The sequence below is a fragment of the Hippocampus guttulatus genome, chromosome 23 (genome assembly GCF_054856545.1).
Source record: "Hippocampus guttulatus isolate MCC_2025c chromosome 23, RoL_Hgut_1.0, whole genome shotgun sequence".
Classification (NCBI taxonomy): Eukaryota; Metazoa; Chordata; class Actinopteri; order Syngnathiformes; family Syngnathidae; genus Hippocampus; species Hippocampus guttulatus.
This window is the reverse complement of record NC_141283.1, coordinates 3,319,378-3,345,933: the sequence shown is the minus strand read 5'-3', so window position 1 is coordinate 3,345,933 and position 26,556 is coordinate 3,319,378. Positions and strand designations below refer to the sequence as shown.

At 42.1% G+C, this 26,556-nt stretch overlaps 6 protein-coding genes across 8 annotated transcripts in view; 5 read left to right on the top strand and 1 right to left on the bottom strand.

The window, feature by feature from the left end:
- LOC147185758 (protein broad-minded-like) overlaps positions 1–1,230 on the bottom strand; it is a 28,529-nt gene extending 27,299 nt beyond the window's left edge. Inside the window, exons 1-2 of the mRNA XM_086104152.1 lie at positions 1,083–1,230; positions 305–424 (exon numbers count right to left, since the gene is read on the bottom strand). The gene's annotated coding sequence lies outside the window, so the exon portion shown is untranslated. The remainder of the gene's footprint in view (positions 1–304; positions 425–1,082) is intronic.
- LOC147185757 (inactive hydroxysteroid dehydrogenase-like protein 1) lies at positions 44–2,703 on the top strand. The gene is made up of 5 exons (XM_086104157.1): positions 44–461; positions 1,128–1,573; positions 1,637–1,720; positions 2,014–2,151; positions 2,241–2,703. Exons 1-5 carry the CDS (start codon positions 242–244, stop codon positions 2,304–2,306), a joined length of 954 nt encoding a protein of 317 aa, XP_085960283.1. The 5' UTR covers positions 44–241; the 3' UTR covers positions 2,307–2,703.
- A 1,105-nt stretch (positions 2,704–3,808) lies between these two features.
- On the top strand, positions 3,809–7,825 carry LOC147185756 (gap junction Cx32.7 protein-like). Of its 2 annotated transcripts, none has more exons than XM_086104158.1 (5): positions 3,809–3,911; positions 5,105–5,258; positions 5,731–5,916; positions 6,194–6,295; positions 7,045–7,825. In XM_086104158.1, the coding sequence occupies exons 2-5, from the start codon at positions 5,130–5,132 to the stop codon at positions 7,546–7,548; spliced, it is 921 nt and encodes a 306-aa protein (XP_085960284.1). In that variant the 5' UTR covers positions 3,809–3,911; positions 5,105–5,129; the 3' UTR covers positions 7,549–7,825. The 2 variants fall into 2 exon arrangements, with proteins under 2 accessions (XP_085960284.1, XP_085960286.1); XM_086104160.1 differs by having other exon boundaries at positions 3,854–3,941.
- A 767-nt stretch (positions 7,826–8,592) lies between these two features.
- Positions 8,593–10,877, top strand: LOC147185755 (gap junction Cx32.2 protein-like). The gene is made up of 2 exons (XM_086104394.1): positions 8,593–8,648; positions 9,148–10,877. The coding sequence occupies exon 2, from the start codon at positions 9,187–9,189 to the stop codon at positions 10,060–10,062; it is 876 nt and encodes a 291-aa protein (XP_085960520.1). The 5' UTR covers positions 8,593–8,648; positions 9,148–9,186; the 3' UTR covers positions 10,063–10,877.
- Positions 10,878–12,071: 1,194 nt separating this feature from the next.
- LOC147185754 (gap junction Cx32.2 protein-like) lies at positions 12,072–15,494 on the top strand. Its single transcript, XM_086104161.1, has 3 exons — positions 12,072–12,211; positions 13,161–13,309; positions 13,927–15,494. Exons 2-3 carry the CDS (start codon positions 13,181–13,183, stop codon positions 14,527–14,529), a joined length of 732 nt encoding a protein of 243 aa, XP_085960287.1. The 5' UTR covers positions 12,072–12,211; positions 13,161–13,180; the 3' UTR covers positions 14,530–15,494.
- A 6,772-nt stretch (positions 15,495–22,266) lies between these two features.
- LOC147185753 (12-(S)-hydroxy-5,8,10,14-eicosatetraenoic acid receptor-like) lies at positions 22,267–26,556 on the top strand. Of its 2 annotated transcripts, XM_086104155.1 has the most exons (3): positions 22,267–22,727; positions 23,392–23,962; positions 25,392–26,556. In XM_086104155.1, the coding sequence occupies exons 2-3, from the start codon at positions 23,420–23,422 to the stop codon at positions 25,854–25,856; spliced, it is 1,008 nt and encodes a 335-aa protein (XP_085960281.1). In that variant the 5' UTR covers positions 22,267–22,727; positions 23,392–23,419; the 3' UTR covers positions 25,857–26,556. The 2 variants fall into 2 exon arrangements, with proteins under 2 accessions (XP_085960281.1, XP_085960279.1); XM_086104153.1 differs by lacking the exon at positions 22,267–22,727 and having other exon boundaries at positions 23,074–23,962.

Here is a 26,556-nt window from a genome sequence, read left to right as displayed (position 1 = left end):
ACACAATATCACGTGACTCTTTGTTTTGCTCCTTCTTCCGGGGTTCATTCAAGCCAAAAATCTCTGCTGGAGAAATCGGCTGTCAAACTGCATTCCAAACACGTTCGCATCAATATATTATGTAGCAACATTTGATTAGCATGACGGAGCTCTCATTTTACATGTCTTCGGGCAAACACAACGTTGCGTTCGTAAACTAACTCGAAGGCCAGCATCGCTAGAATTACTTTTGAGGGAAAGCATGGCGGCAGTGGACAGCTTCCATTTACTGTACAGGGAAATTTCCCGGTCGTGCGGCGGTTACCTGGAAACGCTCGCCGTGGTGGGCGCTCTGTACACGGCCAGCAGGGCTGTCATCCTGCTTAGAGACTGCTGCGTGCTGGTCAGGGTGCATTTCCTGCCCAGGATGATCCCCGGCAGGAAACTGAGGCAAACATATGGAGACTGGGCTGTCGTGTATGGTAAGAAATAGCATCGCTGGGAAAAGTACTTCAGTAAAAGCATAGCTTGTTGTTTTGTTTTTTTATTATTTTGATTGAAAGGAAAACACCAAAATTAAAATAGAAAAAAAAATATTTTCATTAACAGAACCAAACACAATTTTTCATTGAAAGTAAATAAATTCTGTGTCATACAGGCCTTGATTTTCTCCAGATAGGACAAAAGTGGCATTAATAAGAAAGTACAGTTTTTGCTCAGAAGGACATAGAACTGACTGTCATCCGGATAGCAGTGAAAGGGGCAGCAAGTACAACGAACACCAAGGGCCCTAAAATTGAACCCAATGGGACACCATATGACAGTGTGGCAGGACAAGACTCAGAGCAACCAGGGATAACACAAAACTTCTGTCTGCCAAATAGTTCTAAAACAATCTGCTGTAGAGCACTAACTAACCACTAATGTCCTCCTGGTGCTGCAAACAAGCCAACAGAACACTGTGGTCCACCATATCAAACGAAGCAGTCAGGTCCACCAAAACGAGATACAAATACAGTAGTCTCCACTATCATTAAAACCCCATAACAGGGCTGATGCTGTCATACAAAAAAAAAAAACAACAATGCATTCCAGCAACTCACCATCAACACCCCTTTCCAGACACTAATCCATATGCCTCCCATCAGGTGCATCAGAGCCTGTGGCGCAAGCCTACGCCGAGGAGCTGGCCCAGCACGGTCTCAGCATCATCTTTGTCACGTACGGGCGCTCCAACATCGCCGACTTTGTCGCAAATCTCTCCCAGAGCCATGGCGTGGAAACAATCCTCGTCCACGCCGACCTGGGCTGGGACAAGGCGGCCAGCAAGGTCGTCGTGGAAGCCCTGAGGGGCAAAGATGTGGGTTTCCTGGTCAACTGCGTGGACGAGGCGTGCACGTCACCCCGGGAGCTGGTGGAGATATCCGAGCAGAGGCTGATGGAGGTGACGGCCAATAACGTGGTGGGCGCCACGTTGCTAACCCGCTTAGTGCTGCCGGGAATGCTGGAGCGCGGGCGAGGGGCCGTTGTCAACATCTCGTCCGCCCCCTGCTGCATGCCAACACCTGGGAGAGTGATGCTCAGCGCCGCCACGGTGAGAACAAACATTTACCACAAATAATATTAATATCGTATTACATTCATATTTGCTTTTCAGGGCTACCTGGATCAGTTCTCGAGATCTCTCCACCTTGAATACAGTGCAAGAGGGATCTTTGCTCAAAGTCTGCTTCCATTCCAGGTGTGTGATATGCAAAAATGACGTGAGGAATTTCAATGAAAGTGCAACCTGTAATGTAGAACACTCACTCAGGTTGTTTTGATCCAAATCCTTCCTACAATTCTTAGTTGAAATTTATTTATTCTGAGGCATTATGTTAAGTACTGGGCTAATTAATTTATTGGAAACCATCAAGGAAAATAGCAATTAATGATCAAATTTTGCCTGTATTTCATTGGCAAATTGACAATGAATTAAATTTATTATAATATTATAACTGTAATGAAAATAAAAATGTGGTGTTTAACGCCCAGGTGGCCTCCAGTAGTCAGCGCCCGGCGTCGTCCACCGAAGGCTGGTTGGCGCCCACGCCGCAGGTTTATGTCCGCCACGCCATCTCCACGCTCGGCGTGTCCAACCGAACCACCGGCTATTGGCCGCACACGCTGCTGGTGGGCACCAAGCGTCTCTCACACAAACACGTGCTTTATGGATTATTTGTGATCGCTAAATTGATCAAGTATGTTTCTTTTCTCCCCAGTACGGATTGATGAGATGCATCCCGGAGTGGACTTGGGTTTTGGGCTGGCGGGTGTTCATTGGTTAAAAGTGGCTCATCATAAATTGTATTGTTCATCCTTCAGACGTGTAGAGAAGAACATATGAGGTGGTAAAGTTGTGTTGTAGCCTCTCACGGTCAAACAGGGGCGGCCAAACCTTTCCATCCTACACACTCCAGTAGCCCGGAGTTGCCGCAAAAAATACTCTGTCACTTTTCTGCATCAAATGAGCACTTAAGTTTTCCCACCCTTGGTGTAATATGTACCAATATTTTTCCTTTTCGAGCTGCTTTTTGGCTCTTGGTGGAATTTCTCGTGAATCATTTCCACGAGCTGGCCCGTACACGGTGACCGTGCCAGCAACTGGAGTTTGTCCAGGACTCGCTGTTCGCCTCCTTGGACTGTTTGTGCTGACTTGGCCCTCAAAATAAATGCATAAAGGTACTTCAAATAAAATTGTTTCTTTATTCAGACTTTTGGATCTGCTCAAAGTGAAACGAGATTAAACGAGTGTTTAGATGAACACAAGCTGAAGCAAAACGACTTACCCTTTCACGAACGATGGTCACAAAAGTAATACGAAGCACCCTTCGTTCTTCCTCCCACACTGTCGAGAAATGAGACAAAGGTCACTTTGAGGAAAACAAGAGTCAGAACTTTGAAAATTTCAAGCTTTCATTGAAGACTTGGCCGTGAAAGGTTGTTTGTTTATACAGTGGCGCGACACAACTTGCCCTTCAAGTCCGCTAACTTCATGCTAACACAAAGGGAAAAGCATTAGACAGGCTAACAAATAGCATCCGTATGGCGCTGTTATAATGCTTCAAGTAACAGCTATTTGAACACAAACGGTGCAGCAACCTAGAGATGTGGACGGAGAATCTAAAAATGCTCACGGGCATATCTTCTTTATCCTCTGCAAAAAAACGACCAACAGTATTACGAGAAATTACGGAGTCACTAAAAATAGCTGGGTAGAACTTGTTATAGTCCCACCCGGTGGCCATGTCTCACATAGCACAATTAGACAGAAACACATGTATTTTCTGATTTATTTGTTATGGTATTGGTTTTTATAAAGTACAATATAGACTGCGAGTTTGATTCAAAACACATTCCAAACATTTCGGTTGTTTTTTTTTTAGGTTGGAACGGACGAGTCGCATTTCTGCTCATTTCAATAGGGAATGTATTTTATGTCAGGATAAGGGGCATGGAACAAAGAGGAATAATATTTAAACAACAACAACATTTCACCTGGAAAGGGATTCTGCTAGCTTAATGCTAACAAATATTGTGAAATGCCATCTCCACAGGCTTATGGAGATCAGCATCAATGTCACAGCAGTTTTAAAGCTTCAAACAACTGCTACCTTGCCACACAGAGCGGCAACACATACAGACACAGCATACAACAATACTCACAGGCATTGATATAACAGTCCGCTTGCATCAGGGCCAGTTTAGGCAGACCAAACACGGCGCCGTAGGCCTGCTTCCAGAAGCTTCCAGGCTTCTGCTGTTCGAAGGTTTATTGTGATGCGTAGGACGGAACCCTCCTGATAAGTCAGCACCGGAACAAAACGACGGGACGACCACACGCTCACTGTCTCCCAACGAGCGGCCGGCGTTCCTCATCTTCTCTATCGTCGGTATGTTCACCTACACGGACACTTCATTAGGTACACAATCTAAATACTTTGATGCAAATCAACAAATACAAGCGCTAGATGCGAAAATTCCGCCGTGTGAAGATTCTTTACATTCTTTTCATTGAGACTGTTGACGTTGGTGCAACTGTATCATCATGAGAACCGTTCCTAATATTTCATCCCACTCGTGGTGCTAATAATCAGAATAGCTTCGATTTTAATCGCATCTTTCAGTGAACACAAGGATGTTTGCAAAAACAAAAAAAAAAGTGAAATTAATTCCGCTTTAGCATTAAGGTTTGTGATTTTATTGACTTTAGATACCTGTGAAAGATTTTTCAAATAAATTACTGAAATTAAGGTAACCAAAACTTAATAGTGATACTAATGTAATGGTATAACTTGACTCGATGGGATTTTGTTTGTGTGTGTGTGTGTGTATGTCCGTCACTTGCAATCATCCAAGGTTAAGTTCTGGCTTACGAACAGATAAAGTGAGTCGTGTGTGTGTGTGTGTTTCAAGGGTAGATTTACACACACTCACCAGCTGTGACTGCAATCAGACAAGTTTTTCTTTCTGTGACCTTCAAAGACCCGTGCTGCTGTCACGAACATGGCTACAAAATGCAACTGGGACCTATGTAACCTTTGTAATAAACAAAATCTATCATAAGAAGACCTTGGTGTGGGGAGTGGAGTGGCCGGGGGAATCATACAAGTGGAAATTTTGCATTTGGGGCAAATGAGGCAGTGCCTCATTTGGCAAACAGCGAGCAAAAGAAAAAAAGATCCAAGAAAATTCTGCTCATTTACTTTGCTAACCAAACTTTTAGTTGTGACATATTATGTACCAATATTGTATTAATATGATGAATTCTGATGTTACAAATAATGATGTAAATTTGGCGTACATTTGACGTCCGTTTATATTTTTTTGCCAAACATGCTGTACAATCGATGCAAATGTGCCATCTATTCATTCACATTCGAAGCTCCGTCAGCACACATTTTGACAAAAAATTGACATACATTTGATATCTATTTAACATTCTGGATGACATATTTGTATTTTTCACATTTGTTTTGCTTGAAAATGAGATTGGAACGTTTTGTTTGTAACATAACGGTCCACGGCCTGGTGGTCGAGGACCACTGCACTCAAGGACAAGTTGTCATCTTCTTTCCCGATTTAGGGAGCGTGACAAGCATTCTGCGGAAATGGGCGAATGGAATCTCTTGGGCCGCCTACTGGACAAAGTGCAGTCGCACTCTACCATCATCGGAAAAGTCTGGCTCACGGTTCTCTTCGTCTTCCGCATCCTGGTCCTGAGCACGGGCGCCGACAGGGTCAGCTCATTCGAAATGGACTTGCTACATGTTTAATGTTGTAACCTAAGTTATAAATAAGTTATTTTTATATGTTATTTTATTTATTTTTTAATAGCCATGAGCATTAATGTTTTTTGTCGCCATTATATCAAATAAATAAATAATTTGATATTTGCCAATAAGTACAAAATACATTTTTGGCTATTAGCATGAATGCTTGATTATCAGCATTCAAAATGTTTTGACATTGAATAGCTTTAGCTATTAGCTTCTGACAGGAATTAGCATTAGCACAAAACATTCATCTCTCAGATTTTGTAGAATCTGTGTGTAACTGAGGACTGGAAATGGTGCAACTTGACTTGCGACTTGCTGAACCCGTTTGACTCGAACGAAGACTTACGACTGACTTACACAAATCTGACTTCTGTCTCGCTAATGCCAAGTAGATGTTAATTAAAATGGCGGATGGGTGTGTCCCGTGCTGCAGGTGTGGGGCGACGAGCAGTCGGACTTTGTGTGCAACACGCGGCAGCCTGGCTGCGAGAACGTGTGCTACGACCACGCCTTCCCCATTTCGCATGTGCGCTTTTGGGCCCTGCAGATCATCGCCGTGGCAACGCCCAAGCTGCTCTACCTGGGATACGTCCTCCACGTCATTCACGTCGAGAAGAAGGTACAGTATTGTGAAAAACTGAGTAATTGACACCTCCAGCCGCATTAAATAAAATAATCACCAATATTAATAGCTTCAACGTAAATAAAACACAAATTAGCTAATAGCTAACAGCTTCAGTACAATGGATTTTGTTCACTGCATGGATATTTTTCTGTCAGCTTTCTCCGTTTTAAAAGGAAATTTGATTTGGAGGGCCTTTAGTGCATTTATTTTCATCTTAGCATTGGCACGATAAGGAGTAAAATGTCTTAGCATGGCTTCCCCGTGTTCGCAGTTGAAGGAGCGCATGCGGAAGCACGCGGAGCTTGACGACCAGGCTATGTTGTTCCTTCAGCGTAGCTTCAAGATGCCAAAGTACATCAAGAGCAGTGGAAAGGTGCGTAATTTACAAATACACAATTAGTTATTTGGCCGATTTTCTGCTTTGACTTGCGAGCAAAAATTTCTGCTATGGTGAGCGCTGGAAGGTGGCAACAAAGTTATTCACTTAAGTCTTTACACTATTTAGTTGAAACGGTGTCAATTTGAAAGAAGAATAAAGCAAGAAGTATTTCAGCACGGCCTAGTTTTTGTTGAAATTGATTGAACGTGATCCACTGTAATCCTGCTTTTTATGCCTACAGAAAGGGATGATGTGGGTTGATTTTATCATGTACATCTTTGGCCATGATTATTAATGTATTTATCCATCTATTGATTGTATCGATTTATCGTATCTCCCGTGTAGATTTGTCATATTTCCTCTATGGATTCATCTTATGTCTTATATCAATTTATCATATCTACCGTATAGATCTACTGTTCTGATCTATGCATTTCCTGTATTGATATCGTACCTCTTGTATCAATTTATCGTATCTACTGTGTAGATGTATGGTATCAATCAGGGACGTAACGAAAAGCCATTTTAATCGGAAAACTGGTTTGGGTTTAACCAAACCCAAACAAATAGCTACATTTTAAATGTCCTGTCATTGAATCATATCATACAGAATTGGATCGGAATCCCACTGTATCCCACCGAATCAAATTATTTCACTTGAAAATGTACCGTTATTGAGTCATATCGCATATATGGAGATGGAATCGAGCTGCGCACTCCTAATATCCTTCCATTTTTCTTAGGTAAGCATCCGGGGACGCCTCCTTCGCGCCTATGTCCTCCACCTGCTGGCCAAAATCGCCCTGGAGATCGTGTTCGTGGTGGGCCAGTACTTCCTGTACGGTTTGACGCTGGACGCCCGCTACGTGTGCTCGCGCTCACCGTGCCCCCACCAGGTGGACTGCTTCCTGTCCCGACCTACCGAGAAGACCATGATCATTTGGTTCATGCTGGGGGCCGCGTTGCTTTCGCTGGCCTTGAGCGTGGCCGAGCTGCTCTACTTGTGCGTCAAGGCGGCCAAGGAGTGCGCCGCCCGGCGGCGCGACTACACGGTCACACCGGTCACGCCCGTCACGCCGGCGCCGCCCGCGTCTCAGAGAAAGGCTTACATGCTGAGAGAAGACGCCGTCACGCAGAATGGAATCAACGCTGAACTGGAGATGCAGGGACGCAAGTTTGGGGTCAATGCGGCCAATGAGATGGCGGGGAAAGGGTTACTGGGCAACAGGGGGGAAGTGCATATCTGAGCAGGGTGTCCCTGTGCCAAAGTGTGCCAAAGCAAAGAAGTGCGGGTGTCCAACTATTTTCACTGCCAAAAGTGTTGAAAAACCCGCGCCCCCCAAAGGGTCCGACACCCATGTTTTTTCAAGGTTTGATATTGATAACAGTGGGTAAAGTGTGGGTATAAAAGCATTTTCTTGGGAAAAAAATTGAACAGCTGTAATCATTGACAAAATCATTTGGCTTTGATGTTTGGCATTGTGCTGATTTGCTTCTGTTTTCTCAATAAAGTTTCTGATTCAATTCATTTCAGTGGCAAATATTTTGAACACTGTTTAGCATTCTGCTCGCGTTTACAATTTTTTTTCCATTAAAATATAATTTTTTGCACTACTTGGTGTCAATGCTCATCTCTCAATTTTTTTGAATGTTCATCTCTGAGCATTCTACAAAATGATTTTTTGGGGGTTTTAATTTAGCAATTAGCTTATCTGCTAATGCACGTTTTAGCATTTGCACAATAAGTTGAATTTCATATTCTTTCGCAGTCACGAATATATTTGTTTCGATGCATTTGCGCAATATGTAGAAATGTTTTGTGTGTGTGTGTGAGCATGTGCCGACAGCGATTAGATTCAAAATTGTTGCTGGTGGGGCTGTGCTGTTACCTGTCAATCATTACAGCGGGGCCCGCCCCGTCCACTTTCACTGGTAGTCCAAAGTGTCAGAACAAGGCGGGGTGCCTGTTTCACCATCCAACCAATCATCACGGAGTACCCTGTATTCGAGTAGAAGTAGTACAAACAGTATAAATTTAAAAAATACATAAATATATCCATACAGGTATATGTACAGTCCTCTGGTAAAAGTAGAAGTACTCGCTCAATTTCTTGATTGAAGAAGCAGTGAAAAGAATCAGAGACCCTGCAATCTACTTCAGTACAAAAGTAATATTACATTTTGTCTGTCAGCACTTACAATACCCATTTTGAGCACAGAAAAATACTCGAGTACCACGCTGAGGAATTTGTACTTCACCCCCCTCACACTCCAGCCCAACTCCAAGGTTCAGCTCAGTCAGCACTCGGCCGCAGCGGCAGCTAGTCCACTAAAACGCGCTCATCAGGTAAGATGACAGCAGCAATATTAACAATGTGATATTTTTATTTCTATTTATTTGGGTGGGGATTTTTACTCGTGAGAGTGATTTAACGCCGTTTGGGGCCTTGTGTCACTTTTGAATTCACTGATGTCGGTTTGTATTTTCATCTTGATTTCGTGAACTTCACACAGCTGCTCTCGCTCCCTTCACACACGCTCTGTAGTGGAAGGTGCAAACGTGTGGAAATGATTTTTTTTTTTTTTAATCTGATGAAAACAAAAGTCAAGGTGATTTTAAAACTCATTCAGTCACAGACAATTCTAGACCAAGTCTGAAAAGACGTTTAAAAACGTCTTTGGGAGTGAATGAGTTAAATGCTCATTTGAATTTTCTTTTTTTTACTTTCAAGTTAAACAATACAGCTGATTTTATTGCGCTTTCGCAAGAGTTACAGCTATGACATGATTGAATGAACATTTAACAAAGTCATTCTTGTTCAATAAGCGATATTGTTTGATTCCAGAATTGATTCCAGAATACCAATTAAACATCATACTCGAAAATGGGAGACTGGGATTTCTTGTCAACCCTGCTGGACAAGGTCCAGTCGCACTCCACTGTCGTTGGAAAGATCTGGATGACGGTTCTGTTCCTGTTCCGGATCATGGTCCTGAGCACCGGCGCCAACAGCGTGTGGGGCGACGAGCAGTCCGACTTCATCTGCAACACCAAGCAGCCCGGTTGCGAGAACGTCTGCTACGACTGGACCTTCCCCATCTCGCACATCCGCTTCTGGGTCCTCCAGATCATCTTCGTGGCCACACCTACGCTGGTCTACCTGGGCCACGCCATGCACGTCATCCACCAGGAGAAAAAATTGCGCGAAAAGCTTGCCAGCCCCGGCGGTCCGCGCCACCTCAAGTCGCCCAAGTACACCGACGACAAGGGCAACGTGACCATCAAGGGGAACCTCCTGGGGAGCTACCTGACCCAGCTGATTTTCAAGATCATCATCGAGGCCGCCTTCATCGTGGGTCAGTATTACCTGTACGGTTTCATCATGGTCCCCATGTTCCCCTGCTCCAAGAAACCGTGCCCGTTCACCGTCGAGTGCTACATGTCGCGGCCCACCGAGAAAACCATCTTCATCATCTTCATGCTGGTCGTGGCATGCGTGTCCCTCCTGCTCAACGTGACCGAGGTCTTCTACCTGCTGTGCAACCGATGCAAGGCCAGGTCCAGGTCCAGGTCCAGAGGGAGGTTTGCAATTAACTCTGTTGAGAACCCAGCAGGGCTTATAAATCCCAGGTGGCCCACGGTCAACGATGCACTGATCCAGAATAAGAAGAACCTGGACTTGGAGATGGAGACCAGTCAGAGTCTTGGGGGGAGTCTGGATGGAGCCAAGGAGGAAAAGCAGCTGCTGGGCAACCACTAGGACTCTTAGCATGTTAGCATGCCAGCAAGGATCTTGGTTTTGCTTTTGATGGTATTCATTTTGTATAGCTTTCTTTGTCCAAATGTACAAATCAAGTGCAGCGCGATTGTTGTTGCATTGAGGTTCATTCTTTACTCAATGGTTTTTGAGTCTGTGTTACTTATGTGCTAAATACAGTCGACGGAATAATGATAATGGCCTAAGCCAGAGTCTGGGAGGGAGTCTGGGCTCAGTTCGGAAGAACCAGCGACTGCTGAAGATCAACGCATGTTAGCATGAAACTTAGCTTTGCTTTGATGGGATTGATTTTGTATTTAAGTTTGAAAGTGACCGTTTCGAAATGGGCGGGATGATGAGAATGATGACTGCGATGAGATTTGACGGCACAGCAGACTTGTGGTTAGCACAGCCGCGTCACACTTCTCAGGTTGGCGGCAAGGACTGTTAGCGTGTTAGCATGCTAGCAGGTAACTTCACTTGACTTTGATGGAATTTATTTTGTGATTCCACGCCCCCCCCTTTCTCAAAATGTAAAAATCAAGTGCCATAATAAGATAAGATAAGAAAACCTTTATTAGTCTCGCAATGGAGAAATTCCCGATTCACAGCAAAGTTATGAAATGTCACTGTATGTATGTCCATTCTTTGTTCTGATTTTTTTGATTCTAAGTTATTGTTTCATGCGTGAAAATATACAAAATAATAACAATCATGATTATGATCCTGGATAGTGCTTGTTTCTATTCGTTTTTGTTCCAAGTGGTGCACGCCTTGTATGTTTTTAGAAAAATTATTAAAGTTTGATACAAAAACTGTTTGCTGAATTTATTATTGAGTGAACAATAAAACGATTTTTTAAAAATTCATACAAAATGGTTTCCTGAAGAAGGGATAAATGATCATCAGGAGCAATAGAATATCATAAGTATATCATAGTGCCATATTTAGATGTCTTACTGAGGTTATGAATGAGCTACGCATGATTAAAGTTTCATTTGACTCTACTCATATGGATGCATTAAGTTGCATCAACGTAATTCAGTTTTCTCGATATTTATTTGCATGAACCCCGATTACTACGTTATGAATTTTGGGAAACCATATAATTGTCTAATCCCCTCCACGTATTACATACACAGCGCACAACGGATTGATGAATAACTAGTTTTAAAATTAGAAATAAAGAATAATGACTGTTCTTGTGGATTACATATGACAATTTGAAATTTTGGTTCAGACTTTAGCAAGCATCAATGAAACTTGGCATGCTTGATTTGCTTTCGCGAGCCACATAAAATGATGTGGCGGGCCAGATCTGGCCCCGAGGCCTCGACTTTGACACCTGTGCCATACAGGGTCGCCACTGAGGTTAAGTCAAACGTATTTATTAGTGACGTCTATTCTTTTTTAAGTGCTTGTGACAGTTTCACTCTTCATCCGAATTCATTCATATCAGAGCAATTGTATTAATTATATATGAATTTATTTGTATCTTTTTCAGAACAATTACATGATATATCGTATATTGTTTTCGGTCCATAGTAGCATGATATTTCAGGACTATTATTCGTAGCATGATATTTCTTTAATTCTTTTGTCTAAATGGAGATAAACACTTTTTTTTAAGTAACAATAAATCCAGGAAATATTTCCTCGCCCAGCATTTGAACGACTTTAATTGATTGACAAGTTTATTTTGGACTTATCAAAAAAATGATTGCTGACGGTGTTGCAACGCAGCCCGTAAATTCCAGGAGGATACTCTTCTATCTGCAGTTATGTCACATTTCAAACCATAAAATGAATATTTTTGTGGGTGTGCAACATGTGACGACGATAAGGAGTAAACAAAACAAAGTTGGACTTTAACGCAAAAAGCAATTATTAACCAACATAATCTTGTCTTTTGCCAGCCTAAAAGTCTGTGCCCTTTTTCCCCTCTTGCAACGTGACCAGCCCCCCCTCACACACACACACACACACACACACACACACGCATAGACACTTGTGCAAACTGAGCCCAAGTTAAAATCAGCAAAAGCATCTCACCTTTGCTTTGCTTTTTTTTCTCCTTGGCTTTTTTGCGATCAGCGTTCAGTAGTTGCACAGCACAGCCGGGGAGCAGCACGAGTCACTCGTCCAATCCTAGGTAAGCAATTTCCTTTCATTTAATAATCCAATCATAATAAACCTTTCTGACTATTTTTCTTTCCTAAGCGCACACTGACCACTGAAACATTCAAACGTTCAAAACGTAAATAACAAAAAGTGCTAAATATGGAAAGAAGGGTTAATGGTTGTGTGTGTGTATATATATATATATACATTTACATAGATATATATAAGAATAAAAAAATGTGATCAATTTTTTTTCATTTACTGTAATGTTTTTGGTACATCAGAGACGTAACAATGAGAAAGACTATAAGAATTGTTTTATATGTATTCATACTATATAGTAATGTTTATGTTCAATGAATTATGTTCAGTTCTATTAGTATTACAACCACGACTATGTTTAAAATAATAAGTTACACAACATGTAACATGTTTGGGTCAAAGGTTTTCTGGTGATTGTAATCTTAATTTTTTAAATAATCTACTTCGGTAAATGTTCTAAAATTGCCTTTCCTTGATTTTTTTATTTATGATTATTGTTTTTTTAATTCAAAAGTTTGACCACACTATGTAAAATTTTGTAGACATATCGATCATGAGTGGATGCACCAAAAAAAAAAAAAAAAGTCAAGTTAGAAATAAAACTGCCTTTTTGTTTTGAAGCTGACATTTTTGGCTCATATTTACCAAAGGCAAACTTTCTGTATATTTGAAGCACAGATACTTGACAAATGGGTAATGTTAAATATATATATATATATATATATATATTTTTTTTTTTTTATCCATTGCCCGTGATCTCTGCATTGCAGCTAAATTTGATGTCTCACACTATAATTAGTCCACTTTGAAAATTCAGACCCCGATGCCTGTTTCGCTCAGCAACATGAAACTAACAAAAAGCTTTGCGTTGGTGGGGAGTGCCATCGAAATGTGAGATTTTGCCATTGAATGCCGTAATGTTGTTTTTGTGTTTAAAGTGTGGTGAATAAGATCGAAGATGGGCGAGTGGGGATTTTTGGCAAAGCTGTTGGATAAAGTGCAGTCGCACTCCACCGTCATCGGGAAAGTGTGGCTCAGCGTACTCTTCATCTTCAGAATCATGGTCCTGGGAGCCGGGGTTGAGAAGGTCTACACCGCTTCTTCTTCTACATCACTCCAGCATAGAGCACTAGTACTGACGACGCAGACGAGCTCCCCCAAAACATTAAAAATCCTCTCTTTGTAGACTTGATGTTTGCCGATATTGTGCCATGCGCCTATGCAACAGCTGCCTGAACTCTCAAATTTTCTGAATTAGCTCCTCGGGATTTTATCGATGGGGTGAAATAGATTTTGTCTTAGAGTGTTTTCTGGGTTTGATCCAATAAAGAGTAAATTTAAGGTGAAACATACAAAGTCCAGTTGCCTTAATTCTTTGAGGACAAAATTTGATGTGGATCTAAAGATTGTTGGGAAGGGTTTGGAAAAAAAAGCTAAATTTTAGTGTTTCCAGAACAATTAGAGCTGCACCATTATCCTGCTCTGTGTTTAGTTTAGTTACTTAAAGTTGAGAGAGCCTTCGCTGCTCCGAGTCCTGCTCTGCCTCGCTGTCGTATGGTGTTCCACAGGGTTCAATTTTGGGGCCCCTGTTGTTCTCATTCTGTATGTCTAATGTTTGCGCGTTTGTTAGTTCCTTCATGTGAACAACCACTATTTGGAGGACAGGACTGGAAGTAACTAAATGACAATGACGATCCGTTCCAGGTGTGGGGGGACGAGCAGTCGAAGATGATCTGTAACACCAACCAGCCGGGCTGCAAGAACGTGTGCTATGACCACGCCTTCCCCATCTCGCACATCCGTTTCTGGGTCCTTCAGATCATCATCGTGTCCACGCCCACTCTGATCTACCTGGGCCACGTCATGCACGTGATCCATAAGGAGAACAAACTACGCGAGAAACAGAGCAAAAGCAACTCCTCCATGCTAAAACTTCCCAAGTACTCGGATGACAAAGGCCACGTGAAGATCAAAGGCAACCTTTTGGGGAACTATATGACGTCCATCGTCTTCCGTATTATCCTGGAGATGGCCTTCATCGTGGGCCAGTACTACCTGTACGGCTTTGTCATGGACGCCCAAATTGTGTGCACGCGAGCGCCCTGTCCGTTCACGGTGGAGTGCTTTATGTCGCGACCCACCGAGAAGACCATCTTTATCATCTTCATGCTGATCATGTCCTGTGTATCGGTGCTGCTCAATGTAGTGGAGATCTTCTACCTGGCGTGCTCGAGGAACGCCCGGAGAAGAGCCAAAATAGGAGCCCTGCGGGGGCCAATTAATGGCAGCGAGTTCGTCAGAGCGTGAGACTGGACAAAATGGCGACCGGCAGAAGAGAAATCCCAGAAAAAAAACTTTAAACCTTTCATGCGCCCTGTAACCTGATAACATGTCCACTGCAGTAACCGCTGTTCCTGAAAGGGGTAAAATAGCGTCACAAGGGTGACTTCAAAATAAGTGGTACCTTGTTTTATGAACCGATTTGTCACACACTTTTAGGGCTGAACAATTAGAATAATAATAGAAAAATAATCTAAATGCAGTTTTGTCTAAGCCCCCATATTGCGAGTGCGATTTCATTTTTTTCAAGGTACTCATTCGGCATTTTTCAACACAAGCAATACCCTCTATTCTATTTTTTTCAAATCAGTGGCTTTATCATTTGTGCCCGGCCATACTATGCAAATCTACTTCAATAACGCTTTCGAAAACTGGCTTTAACCCTTTCATGCACCCTGTAACCTGATAACATAAGGTGTCCACTGTAGTAACCGCTGTCCCCGAAAGGGTTAATTTAATGTTACCCAATTAAATGAATTTAGATGACATTATTCTGCTCCTGGACCCAAAAATTACTTTCTTTTTTGTAAATAGCACTGTATTGTATATAAAAAGATAATAAAAGAAAGTATGAATAAATACGCAGTTTTTATAACGTGCATTTAAGATGAAGATAACACACACACACATGCTCAGGCTTCTTTGTGAGTGCTTTCATTTCTTTGTCTGTTTGTATCTATTAATAAACGGCTGACAATGTAAAGTGTTTTTGATCAGTGTTACAAACATCTCTGTTGAGAGTTCAATTCGTGTTTGCTGGTCACATCCTGTTTTGATATCCGTGCTGGTGGATTTAGCCTTGGATTTTACGACACTTTTATGTGGTCAATTTTTTTGTTTTGCTAGTTATTGTTTTTTTGTTTTTTGTTTTTGTTTTTTTGGTCCAGTTTGTTTTCATAACACAGATGTTATAAACAACCTCAAAAATGAAACGATGTCTTCTCATTATTCCCTTTTTGTCCTTATATTGCTAACAGTACAGTCTCCAGCAGAGGACGTTTCCGTCTCCTCATTCCTCATCCAGCTCTTAATATTTATATTTACATTACACTTGTGAAGACTACATCCATCCATCCATTTTCTAATCCTCTTATCCTCACAAGGGTCGCAGTGGCTTGCTGGAGCCTGTCCCAGCTGTCTTAAGGCAGTAGGCAGGGGACACCCTTAAGTCACAGCGCCACCTTGTGTGAGTTAGGAATATTGTTACAGCAATTAAAATATATATATTTAAATGTGTGTGTGATATTTTTTTAAATAATCAATTAATTTGTGAAAATTTACCAAATTTCCCATGTTTAATTCTGCCCTCTAGCAGTGGCCTTTTTTGTTTTGTTTTGTTTTATTTTGTTTTTAATGTATTACGTTGTATAGCGCATTGTGGCTGGGGGTAGTTGGGATAGTGTACCTGTACTCGTTTGACGAGATTCTTGTGCGATTGTTTGTGTGGTTAACTACCACAAAAGCTTTGGGTGCCACACACTCTCTTATATAATAATGTTTAAGAAAAAAAACACAGCATTGTTTATTCACTGATAGTGCTGGAGTATCTGAGATTGGTGAAAAAAATAATAACTCACATGCTGCTCAAGGTGGGGTGATCGATCCTCCGTGATCTGATCATGGTTCCTTTGCTGGTGCCAGGGCATTGCCCAAGAACCTGCAAGTCACAAGAAACAACACAAATTGATACACGATCATTTTATTTACTGTATTTATTTGGCATCCAGCTGCGTCTGGATCCACAATTCACCTTTGACCCGAAACATGCTCTAGAGCCATCTGCGGAAGATATTCTTTTAAAAACGATTTTGCAGGAAACCACAAGAGGGCGGCATAACTCCACTCAAAGTCATAATTGTCACATCGTCTCGGATCATTGACTCCTTTGTGAACTTTCGGGCGGAGGAGTTGGCGCAGATTTGTCTTTCTTTGCCCTTAAGAAAAACATAAATGTGTCTGCGCTTATCATCCAATGTTCGTGGATATCTATTTCAAGCTTGAGACATACTTTCACTCAGGCAAGGCACTGTGATATCAGAACACGCAGGCAACGACTCGTCTGCTAAGGGAGTTTAAAAAAAAAACGTAAATAGTTTTCTGTAGTGTTTGTGTGCACATGTTGAATGATTGCCTCATAAAGCCCGTTTAAACATACTGTATTTGTAATCTGTTATGTCATTTAATGACCAAACCAAACATCCTGATGGAAACAAAAAATGTTTTTAATGTTACATTTGCAAGTTCTTTGCATTTTGGATGAAGTAAAACTGATCCTCGACTAGGTTGACGCGACCCCAAAAGTGGGTCGCAAACAGCTGGTAAAACATGACGTTATTTGGTGACGTATTCTTTTTTTCTGAACCTTTCTGACAAAGTGTACCAAAAATAAAACAACAAAAAAAAAAAACATACAATATTGGGTAAGCTTCAGGAAACGTTACTCACTTTTGCTCTCGTCACTGGCTACTCCAGAAACAAATTCAGTGCAGCACGGACCTACCTTTTCCCTCTCTAATATCTACATGTCAATATGATCTTCAATCTTCAAAGGGTGGCTGGTTTATCTTCGTTAAACTGTGGCTAAATTTTACACTTGAGTGACAGTTACTAATTTGTAAGAGATTAAAAAAAAGAAATCCAAACGTGAAGTGAGGCTAAAGACATTAGGCTAAGCAAAGGCACATGCTAACTGCTAACAGATGTTGTAGTCCCTAATGGTAACAAATGTGAAATGTCTTCAGAGGGTGAATAGTTTGACTTTACTTGAGCTGTATTATAACATGATCGTTATAAAAGTTACATCTGCTCAAACTTTGCCTAAAAATGTCAACATTTCTAAGCCTGGAACCCAATTGAAGTATTTCAGTCTACCATAATCTCCTTATATGATAAACATTTTCCATTAACTAAAGTCTCCAAAAAGTATAAAGACCCAAGTAAGCCATGGATAACGAAAGGCATAGAAAACGCATGTAAAAAGAAAAACAATTTATATAAATTGTTTTTAAAATTGAGAACTGAAGAAGCAGAAAAAAAATATAAGACCTATAAAAATAAACTAGTAAATATTATAAGAACCAGTAAAAGAGATCATTATCATGCACTATTAGAGCAGAATAAAAGTAACACACAAGAAATATGGAAGATACTTAACCAAGTAATCAGAAATAGTCCTAAAAAAATGGATTATCCAGAGTATTTTATCAAAGGCAAAAATACTATTTTGGAAAAAACTGCAGAAATAGCAACTGAATTTAATGAGTATTTTGTCAACATCGGCAGTAACCTAGCAAAACAAATTCCTGATCCAACAAACTTGTTTGAAATAGATAGATATGTAGAAAAAAACTCCTCCACGATGTTCCTTACTGCTGTAAAACAAGAAGAAGTATCAAATATTATAAAAACTTTTAAAAATAAAAAGTCAACTGATTGCTTTAATATTGACATGACAATAATAAAGCAGATTATAGAATATGTAGTGCGACCTTTCACGCACATATGCAACCTGTCATTCAAAGCTGGTATCTTTCCATCAAAAATGAAAATTGCTAAAGTTATTCCAATCTATAAAAGTGGAGAAAGACATCGGTTTACAAATTATAGACCAATATCACTACTACCACAATTTTCAAAAATATTAGAAAAACTATTTTCTCGCAGACTTGATAGCTTTATACAAAAGCATGCGCTGTTAAGTGAGAATCAATATGGCTTCAGGGAAAAACGGACCACCTCAATGGCAGTTATGGAGTTTGTGGAAGCAATAGCCACTAATATAGACAACAAAGAATTTACTGTTGGGGTTTTCCTAGATCTAAAAAAAGCTTTTGACACAATAGATCACAGTATATTATTGAAAAAACTAGAAAGATATGGCATTAGAGGTGTAGCTTATAAATGGATAAAAAGTTATTTAGAAAACAGATATCAGTACGTGCAACTCAACAATAAAAAAACGAATCAACTAAAAATCACTCACGGAGTTCCTCAGGGGTCAGTGCTTGGTCCAAAACTATTCATCTTATATATAAATGATATCTGCAAGGTCTCAAAACAATTTAAATGTGTCCTATTTGCTGATGATACAACTTTCTACTGTTCTGGAATAAATCTGAAACAGCTCCTGACAACCGTAGAAAACGAATTAAACAAATTAAAAAACTGGTTCGACAGAAATAAATTGTCACTTAACCTGAAAAAATCGAAGTTAATTGTTTTTGGCACAAGACCAATCAAACACCAAGCTAAAATTATGGTAAACTCAATTGAGATAGAAAGAGCGTATGAAACCAAGTTTCTCGGATTAGTAATAGACTCAAAACTATGTTGGAAGCCACATATCGATAACGTAAAAAGAAAAATAGCCAAAACCGTAGGGATCCTCTACAAAACCAAGGAAGTGCTAAATAAGAGATCTTTGTACACATTGTACACTTCATTATTATTACCATATATGACCTACTGTGTGGAAATATGGGGAAATGCCTGCAAAACAAACACACTCCCTATTCTCAACCTACAAAAAAAAGCAATTCGAATTATTAATAGATCAAAATATACGGAACCCACAAATCCACTATTTATCAAATTAAATACGATGAAATTTTATGACCTGGTTGACTTTAAAATCGCCCAATTAATGTACAAAGCACACAATAACCTGCTCTGCCAAAACATTCAGATGTTTTTCGAAATTCGAGAAAGCAGCTATGATTTAAGAGGTACCAACTTATTCAAAAAACTCAAAACAAGAACAAACATCAAGCAAAGAAGTGTATCTATCAAAGGTGTTAATCTGTGGAATAATCTCGAAACGGACCTGAAAATGAGTAAATCGCTTGCTGAGTTAAAAAACAAATTCAAAAAAATAGTACAAACAACCTACATCAATCAGAGTTAAAATGATAAATTCAAAACATTAAATATAATGATAAATCAGAACTAAGTTGATAAATAGAGAAAGGTATATAAATATCCATTATGAATTTAAGAGAAAATTGACACAAGAGTGTCAGGGTGTGGAAGTATATAATCCCGATACAAACCAAAAGTTGTAAAAATATCACGGTTAAGGGTAAAGTATGAGCCTTAATGGAGACTTCTTTCTTCTTACTTTTCTGATTGATATAAAAATGATTTATTAGATACAATCACATAACGGGGTAGGACTAGATAAGTTTTTTACTTCTTCCTACTCCCTTGAACATAATAACTGTGTTGAATGAAGATTGATTTCTTTCTTTTTACTTTTTTTATCTACCTTATTTTCTGTCAAATTGTTGCTGTATGTGTGTTTTATGTTCAATAAACAAACAAACAAACAAACAAACAAACAAACAAACAAACAATTAATTACATTTCAAAGATTTTCCACAAGAAAAATGGTTTTGAAATGGTCCATTTTTTGTTCCCAAATATTGCCACAGGGCTGTTATTTATTAACAGTACGGCTGTCCAAAGACAAGGTTGTTTATGGTCCAGTGCTCCTCCGACATGTGTGAAGCGCAACTATTAACAGGATTAACAGTTCTGAGAATGGATGGATTGGGTATACACCATTGTGCATATTTGTACATATAGAGCTGAACTTCTCTTTAACCTTTTTGTTTCACTTCCTGGTATGGGTCTGTCATGGTATCAGTCCAGTGTGTTGCGGTTTCATCCTTCCGCCAACTGCCCTAAAAAAAATGAAATCAACTTCCTGAGTTCTCAAAACACACATTGGAGACGTGCGCGCGACTGCTGAAAGGAGTCGGGTGACGGATATGGTCATAGTAGCGAGTCAAGTTGAGTGTCACGATGACTCTCTGCACGGCTGACAGAACGTTGTAGTGTGTGAATGACATCCCTCTTGATTCCCTCATATGCTCATTAAGATGCAATGACAATAAGTATGCATCAGCAAGGTTTTATATTCGGACTTGGTCTGCATTATTTGCATTAAAACGTCCCGTTTACATTTATGGCCTAAATTTCAAGTCAATCAGTTATCTGAATATGCCTGTGCCAAATATCTGTGTCACAAAAAAAAAAGGGGGGGGGGGGATAATGAAGCTATCAGCCAATGATTTGGAGGTTAAATACCTTTGTGCGTCATGTCTGACAGGCGTTTGAGTTGGCTTTCATGTCAGCATGATAATCAACAATGTCTCGGGGCAAAACAAGGCGGGGCAAGGCAAAGGAATGAAAGATTTAAGAGAGAACAGACAACCGGGAGACAACAACAGTCTCGCTTGGATGACAAAAAGGGAGTCAGTTCAAATCAGCGAGTGTAATCGTTCCCTCAGTAGCAGCTCGTTCCAGGCTCCATGACCAAAAACGGCACCGCCGCGTCATTATTTTGCCACCGTTGGAGCCGAATCATATTGGGAGTTGATGACGTGGCCGAAAGATGAAGTTCAAGCAGACTCAGCTGAGTCGCAACCACCGATGACGTTTGAGGGTCAAAAAGAAAGACTTTATTAATAATTCAGATTTGGAACAAGAAAAGAAAATCTTGCCACAATATTTTTTTAAGTCGATTAAGAAGTTGCAACCAAAAGGCTTGTTTTCGGCAAACGCCGACCAATCAAATGTCACTACAACAAATCTTTATAGTCTTATAAAAGCGCCTCAGAGCCGTTTGTCACTTTCGCAGACCGTTGAGTTTTACAAGAATCCTGGCGCGCCTTGATCCGCCTCCAAGTGACATTGTGGGCAAATAAAGTGTTGTCTGAGGAGAAGGGGTTCAAAAGTCAGCTCCAAAGTAAACATAAAACTAGAAGGGAAACTAGTTCAGGGTGTGCTGCGCCGACTGCCAGAAGACAGCTGGGATAGGCTCCAGCTCACTCGCGACCCTTGTGAGGATAACCTACTCGGATAATGAATTGGATGGGAAATAAAAAAAGCATGACGGACGCTAACAGGATCTTTGGAGACGGGAACCACATCGGGCTGGACGTGTCAACCATTTTAACCCTTTCATGCTAAATAACCTGAAAACCAGATAAGTTGTCCACTGTAGTAGCCACTGTCCCTGAAACGGTTGAAGAAGAAAAAAAATCTGGTTTTGTTTTCAGCTTTTATCATGCAATCCTGGAATTGAACGTCAGCATCTTTTTCTCGGTCTGACGGCAGACAGTTTGCCATGGAAGGGAGCTGTCCAGACTCGTCGAGTCAGGAGGCATGCGGGAACCTATCCGACTACCTCCGCCTCCGCTTCCCTGAGGAACGCCACATTCCTTTGCAGCTTCTCCGTCCACATTGGCAGTGACATAAATCACCAGCTCCACCATTAATTCCCCGAGCATCCGAAGCAAAATCCCACGGTGGCAGCGACAGCACAGTAAGCGACGCTCAGACACTGGAGACTGGTCACTCATGAGAAACTAGTGTAGGTCCGAAAACTCGAAATGGTCTCGAGTGTTGACACGACTGTCGGATTGGGTCATCAGAGGTCAAGCGTGAGCTGAGCTATCATCGCCAAATCTAGAGAGGCGGCGATTGGTGGGTGCACTGGGAAGCTGTCACTCTTGAGAAAATATCTCGGCTATATGCAAGCTTGTGGGATCGAACAAAGCAGCCCTCGGAATAACTCCCAAGATAGTTCTCACACTTGGTGCCAAGAGATTGCAGGATGCCTGCGACTGCCTGTCAGGCACGTCCAGAAACACATCGACGTGGACGTCCGTAGGCATGGCCGTGCTGACGTCGAGCCGTCCAACTGTAGGCCGTACACGCTGGGGCCCTCGGTGACTCACCTCCCGGGGCTATAAGGAGGAGCCTCGACGGGAGCGCGGAAACCAGTTGCGCGACTCTCCCGCTGTGATTCACTTCCAGAGCTGGAGCTTGTTGGCGTGAACAGAAGCACAACAAGTAGGACTCCCCCCCCCTCGCCTCTGCCCCCGCTTGGCCAGCCGGGACCCTGCTTCCGCCAGGAACCCCTCTCGCTAGATAACTGACTTGGAACTTTGGCGTGCATTCCACTGAAGGAACCAGTTGGACGGGATTCTGGGGTTTTAACAAAAAGGATTTGCGTTTTGACTTGGTGCCCAAACGGGTTGGCCGTTCAGTCGATATCGTCGGGACGCTTCTACCCGCTCTTGCAAAGCCGCCAGGAAAAAAAACCTCTTGGACCCGGCCGAACCCCGGACGCCATCTTTACCAGCTCCTTTCCCCCCCAGGTAGGCACTATGCAAAAATTCACAGCAAAACCAGCAGACATTGCAACAGCTCCTATGTCGGTGCTCCTAACTTCTGAAATTGTTGACCCCCTTTTGCCATTTTGCACTTTTTTCAATGCCTCTGCATGATTCGATCGATTGTTGATCAGATTTGTGCATTTGTATTGTATTGTATTGAGCGCATTTGTATTGCTGATGACTGCCTATGCCAGGGGTAGGGAACTCCGGTTCCTCGAGAGCCATAGCGTGCCTGTTTTGGATCTCTCTCTGCTTCAACAGACCTGATTCAAACGATCAGCTCATCGGCAAGCTCTGTCGAAGCTTGAAACGATCATGATCAATTGAATCAGGCGTGTTGGATTCGAGAGAGCTCTAAAACAGGCGGGCTCTCGAGGAACTGGAGTTTCTCAGCCCCTGGCCTAGACTCTGCTTTGACCGTAATTCCTAAATCCTATCCAGTATGTCGAAGTCCAAGTCCTGCATCTTTCGCGATACTCTGGTCCCTTGACTTTTGATTCGTTCCATGACCAAGCTCATCACTTCATTTAGCTTACATCGAATCCATTTTTGGCCATCGAATTGATTCTGCACTTTAAGAGTCAAGGTGTCTCGAATGAGAGAAGTTCCTCATGGACTCGGTCCATAAAGATGATTCTGATTCCAGAGAAGATTCCTCCGCTCCCGCTCCCCACATGGCAAACGGCTCCATCTACCAGCTCATCGAGGACTGCGAGGCCACGCACAAGGGGCTCTACAAATTCTACGCCGCCGTCATGATCATCATCGTCATGCTGGCCTTGCCTCTCAACATGTCAATCCTGCACCTCTTCATCTTCAAGTTGAAGTTCTGGAAGTCCAACACCAACAACGTCTTCCTGTTCAACCTGGTGCTGGCCGACATGCTGCTACTTTTCAGCTTGCCCATCAAGGCGTACAACTACATCCAGGGAGAGCGGCGGAACAGCAACGACGCCGTGTGCAAAGCCATGCTCTTCATGCTTTTCCTCAACCGCGGCGCCAGCATCGCCTTCCTCACCGTCACGTCCATCGACCGCTACTTCAACGTGGTGCACCCGGGCCGCAAGAACCTGCTCAAGGCTCTCAAGAAGTCGCCGCACATCTCCATTTTCATCTGGCTCCTGCTGCTACCCCTCACCATCCCCACCATGCTCAAAAACTTTGACTGCTGCAATAGCCACAAGAGCGACGGAAACCAGGAGGACACCCTGATCAAGGTACGAGGAACCCCCGGGGTCTAGAGGTAAAAGGTTGCCATGCAGAGACACCACGGGCATTTATTTTTTTTCACATTCAGTCGGGTGATTTAAATCTCAACGAGTGCTCTCTGTTGTATTAACCCTTTACATGCACCTAATAACACGGTAAGCTGTCCACTGTAGTCACCGCTGTGCCCGAAAGGGTTAATAAATCCGCGAGAGATGAACGGCAATATAGCGGCGGAAGACCACAGCGGGCTTTGGACCGTTCAGTCTAAGCTTGTTTATAAAAGCAGCTCATCGGGCTCCATACTTGACGTGTAGTGCCAGTCTATAAATAAAACGGTTAGCTCAGTGGTTAGCACTGTGGCCCCGAGGGTAGAAGATTTTACATGGGATTTCGGCTGCTACTCTGGCTTCCTGCCACATTCCAAAAAAAAACAAAAAAAAAAACATGCATCCACTGATGGCTCAAAATCGCTTTCTGTGTTTACACAAAGAAAACGTAAGTCGGCTTCAAGTCGGCGAGCGAACCGTCGTGAATATTTATAACAAATACGTGGAGGAGATAGAAGTCTCTAAATTGCCCTTGACGTATCGAGTATAAACGTACATTCGGTAGACTAAAGACTAAATCGTTTCAGTGTTTACAACAAAACGGACGTGAGTCCAAACTGATTCCAATATTTAGAAAAACACACGCTGTATGTTGGCTACATTGAAACTCGCATCGCATAAGTGAAAGTTAGGTTTGTGGAACATTTCAATCAATTTTCTAACGTGTTCTTTCCATGAAGAGTGCCGGCCATTTTCAGACTCTTTTTTAACCTCACTTAAAATTTTGAAGAAAAAAATCGAATAAATCAATAAGTACCTGGGGATTGAGTCTATGAAGTGTGAAATGACATATAAATATGTCTTTGGGAGTGGATGAGATTTAATTCAAACCCGATTGGTGAACTCAAAGTATGTTCCTTCCAGACTGTGAATTGAATTTGATTCACCTCTATAAAAAAGTACCTGTGGCTCTCCTTTCCCACATGCGATGGCATTGCAGAAAAAACAAATTGCTAAAATTAAAACAGCTAAATTAAATCCATCCATCCATTTTCTACTGCTTATCCGGGGTCGAGTCACGGGGGCAACAGCTTTAGCAGGGAAGCCCAGACTTCCCTCTCCCCAGCCACTTCTTCCCGGGGAATCCCGAGGCATAGTCTCTCCAGCGTGTCCTGGGTCGTCCCCGGGGCCTCCTACCGGTGGGACATGCCCGCAACACCTCACCAGGGAGGCGTCCAGGAGGCATCCTAATCAGATGCCCGAGCCACCTCATCTGGCTCCTCTCGACGTGGAGGAGAAGCGAATGGGTTAATGTTCCATTTTAAGTTGTACTGTTGCTTGGAAAGGAGGTCCTGACGGTCGACTCTCGTCATTTTTTTCCGTGTGTCAGGACGTGGTGGACAGCTTACGAGAGGCGGTCTTCTTCACGCAAATCGTCATCCCCTTTGTCATCCTGGTCTACTGCACCGTGCACATCGTCAACCGCCTGCGCAAAAAGACGGTGGGCGACAGGACCAAGCTGAGGCGGGCCGTCTTCCTCGTCACCGCCGTCATGGTGGTCTTCTCGCTCTGCTTCCTACCGTGTACCGTCGCGCGGGCGGTGCTGCTGGTGGCCCGCGTGCAGGAGTGGCACGAATCGTACCAGGACAAAGCCACCGTGGCCTTCGACGGCCTCATGGTGCTGTCCTACTTGGACTGTCTGCTGGACCCGCTCGTCTACTGCTTGAGCAGCACCAAGTTCAAGGCGCTCTACCTGTCCACCTATTTCCCCTTCTTGCTGAAGGATGGGCCGCTGCCGATGGACAGCTCCACGGGGAACACCACGCCCAACCCCAAACGCAACAACGTCATCTGAGGGACGCCGACCAGTAGGGGATCTGCTTTGAACTCCGGCCACCATGTGGACTTCATTCGAAAAACTGTACGTTGACGTTCAGCAGCATGGAGGATGACAGGTTTGACATTCTGGATTTAAAGGGGGAGACATTTGTCTTGGTTTTCAAAAAGCAATTATTGACTGACTGAATGAAAACATGTTCTTGGGCAACTCGTGACATGTTTCCTGTCTCCGGTGGCCTTTGGGGCACACCGTATTTAAAAAAAAAAAAAAAAAAAAAAAATCTGAGTTTAATTTTTTTCCCCTCTTTGCTACAAAAACTAATGACAATGATTTCAAAACTAATTTTGCTTTCTTTTTTTTAATACTCTCCAGATTTGGTTGATTTCTCCTGATATCAAATGTTTTTTGCAGCATTTTTTTTCCAGTATTAATTTTTACTGAAAGTCATGCTCCAGTCCACTATATAAAAAAAAAGAAGACAAAAATCAGTTTTTGTCCAAAATACATCATCTGGTTCAACCAGAAAAAAAAAGTCTCACCTGAAATAAAAACCTTGTTTTTCCGAGTGTGCTGCAAAAATCAAAAGTCTCACTTCTATTAAACACCCTTTACTAAGTTGAACCACTACAACAAACACCAAACTAAATTAACACCATGTGTCTCCCACTTTACAATGTAAACACTTGATTTCAAATAAACAACTTATTCTGTGTAA

Coding starts and splice junctions, on each gene's coding strand:
- LOC147185757 (XM_086104157.1), top strand. CDS start 242: ATGGCGGCAGTGGACAGCTTCCATTTACTGTACAGGGAAATTTCCCGG. Junction 462..1,127: donor AGACTGGGCTGTCGTGTATG/GTAAGAAATAGC, acceptor GCCTCCCATCAG/GTGCATCAGAGCCTGTGGCG. Junction 2,152..2,240: donor ATTGGCCGCACACGCTGCTG/GTGGGCACCAAG, acceptor TTTTCTCCCCAG/TACGGATTGATGAGATGCAT.
- LOC147185756 (XM_086104158.1), top strand. CDS start 5,130: ATGGGCGAATGGAATCTCTTGGGCCGCCTACTGGACAAAGTGCAGTCG. Junction 5,917..6,193: donor TCATTCACGTCGAGAAGAAG/GTACAGTATTGT, acceptor CCGTGTTCGCAG/TTGAAGGAGCGCATGCGGAA. Junction 6,296..7,044: donor ACATCAAGAGCAGTGGAAAG/GTGCGTAATTTA, acceptor CATTTTTCTTAG/GTAAGCATCCGGGGACGCCT.
- LOC147185755 (XM_086104394.1), top strand. CDS start 9,187: ATGGGAGACTGGGATTTCTTGTCAACCCTGCTGGACAAGGTCCAGTCG.
- LOC147185754 (XM_086104161.1), top strand. CDS start 13,181: ATGGGCGAGTGGGGATTTTTGGCAAAGCTGTTGGATAAAGTGCAGTCG. Junction 13,310..13,926: donor TGGGAGCCGGGGTTGAGAAG/GTCTACACCGCT, acceptor GATCCGTTCCAG/GTGTGGGGGGACGAGCAGTC.
- LOC147185753 (XM_086104153.1), top strand. CDS start 23,357: ATGGACTCGGTCCATAAAGATGATTCTGATTCCAGAGAAGATTCCTCC. Junction 23,963..25,391: donor AGGAGGACACCCTGATCAAG/GTACGAGGAACC, acceptor TCCGTGTGTCAG/GACGTGGTGGACAGCTTACG.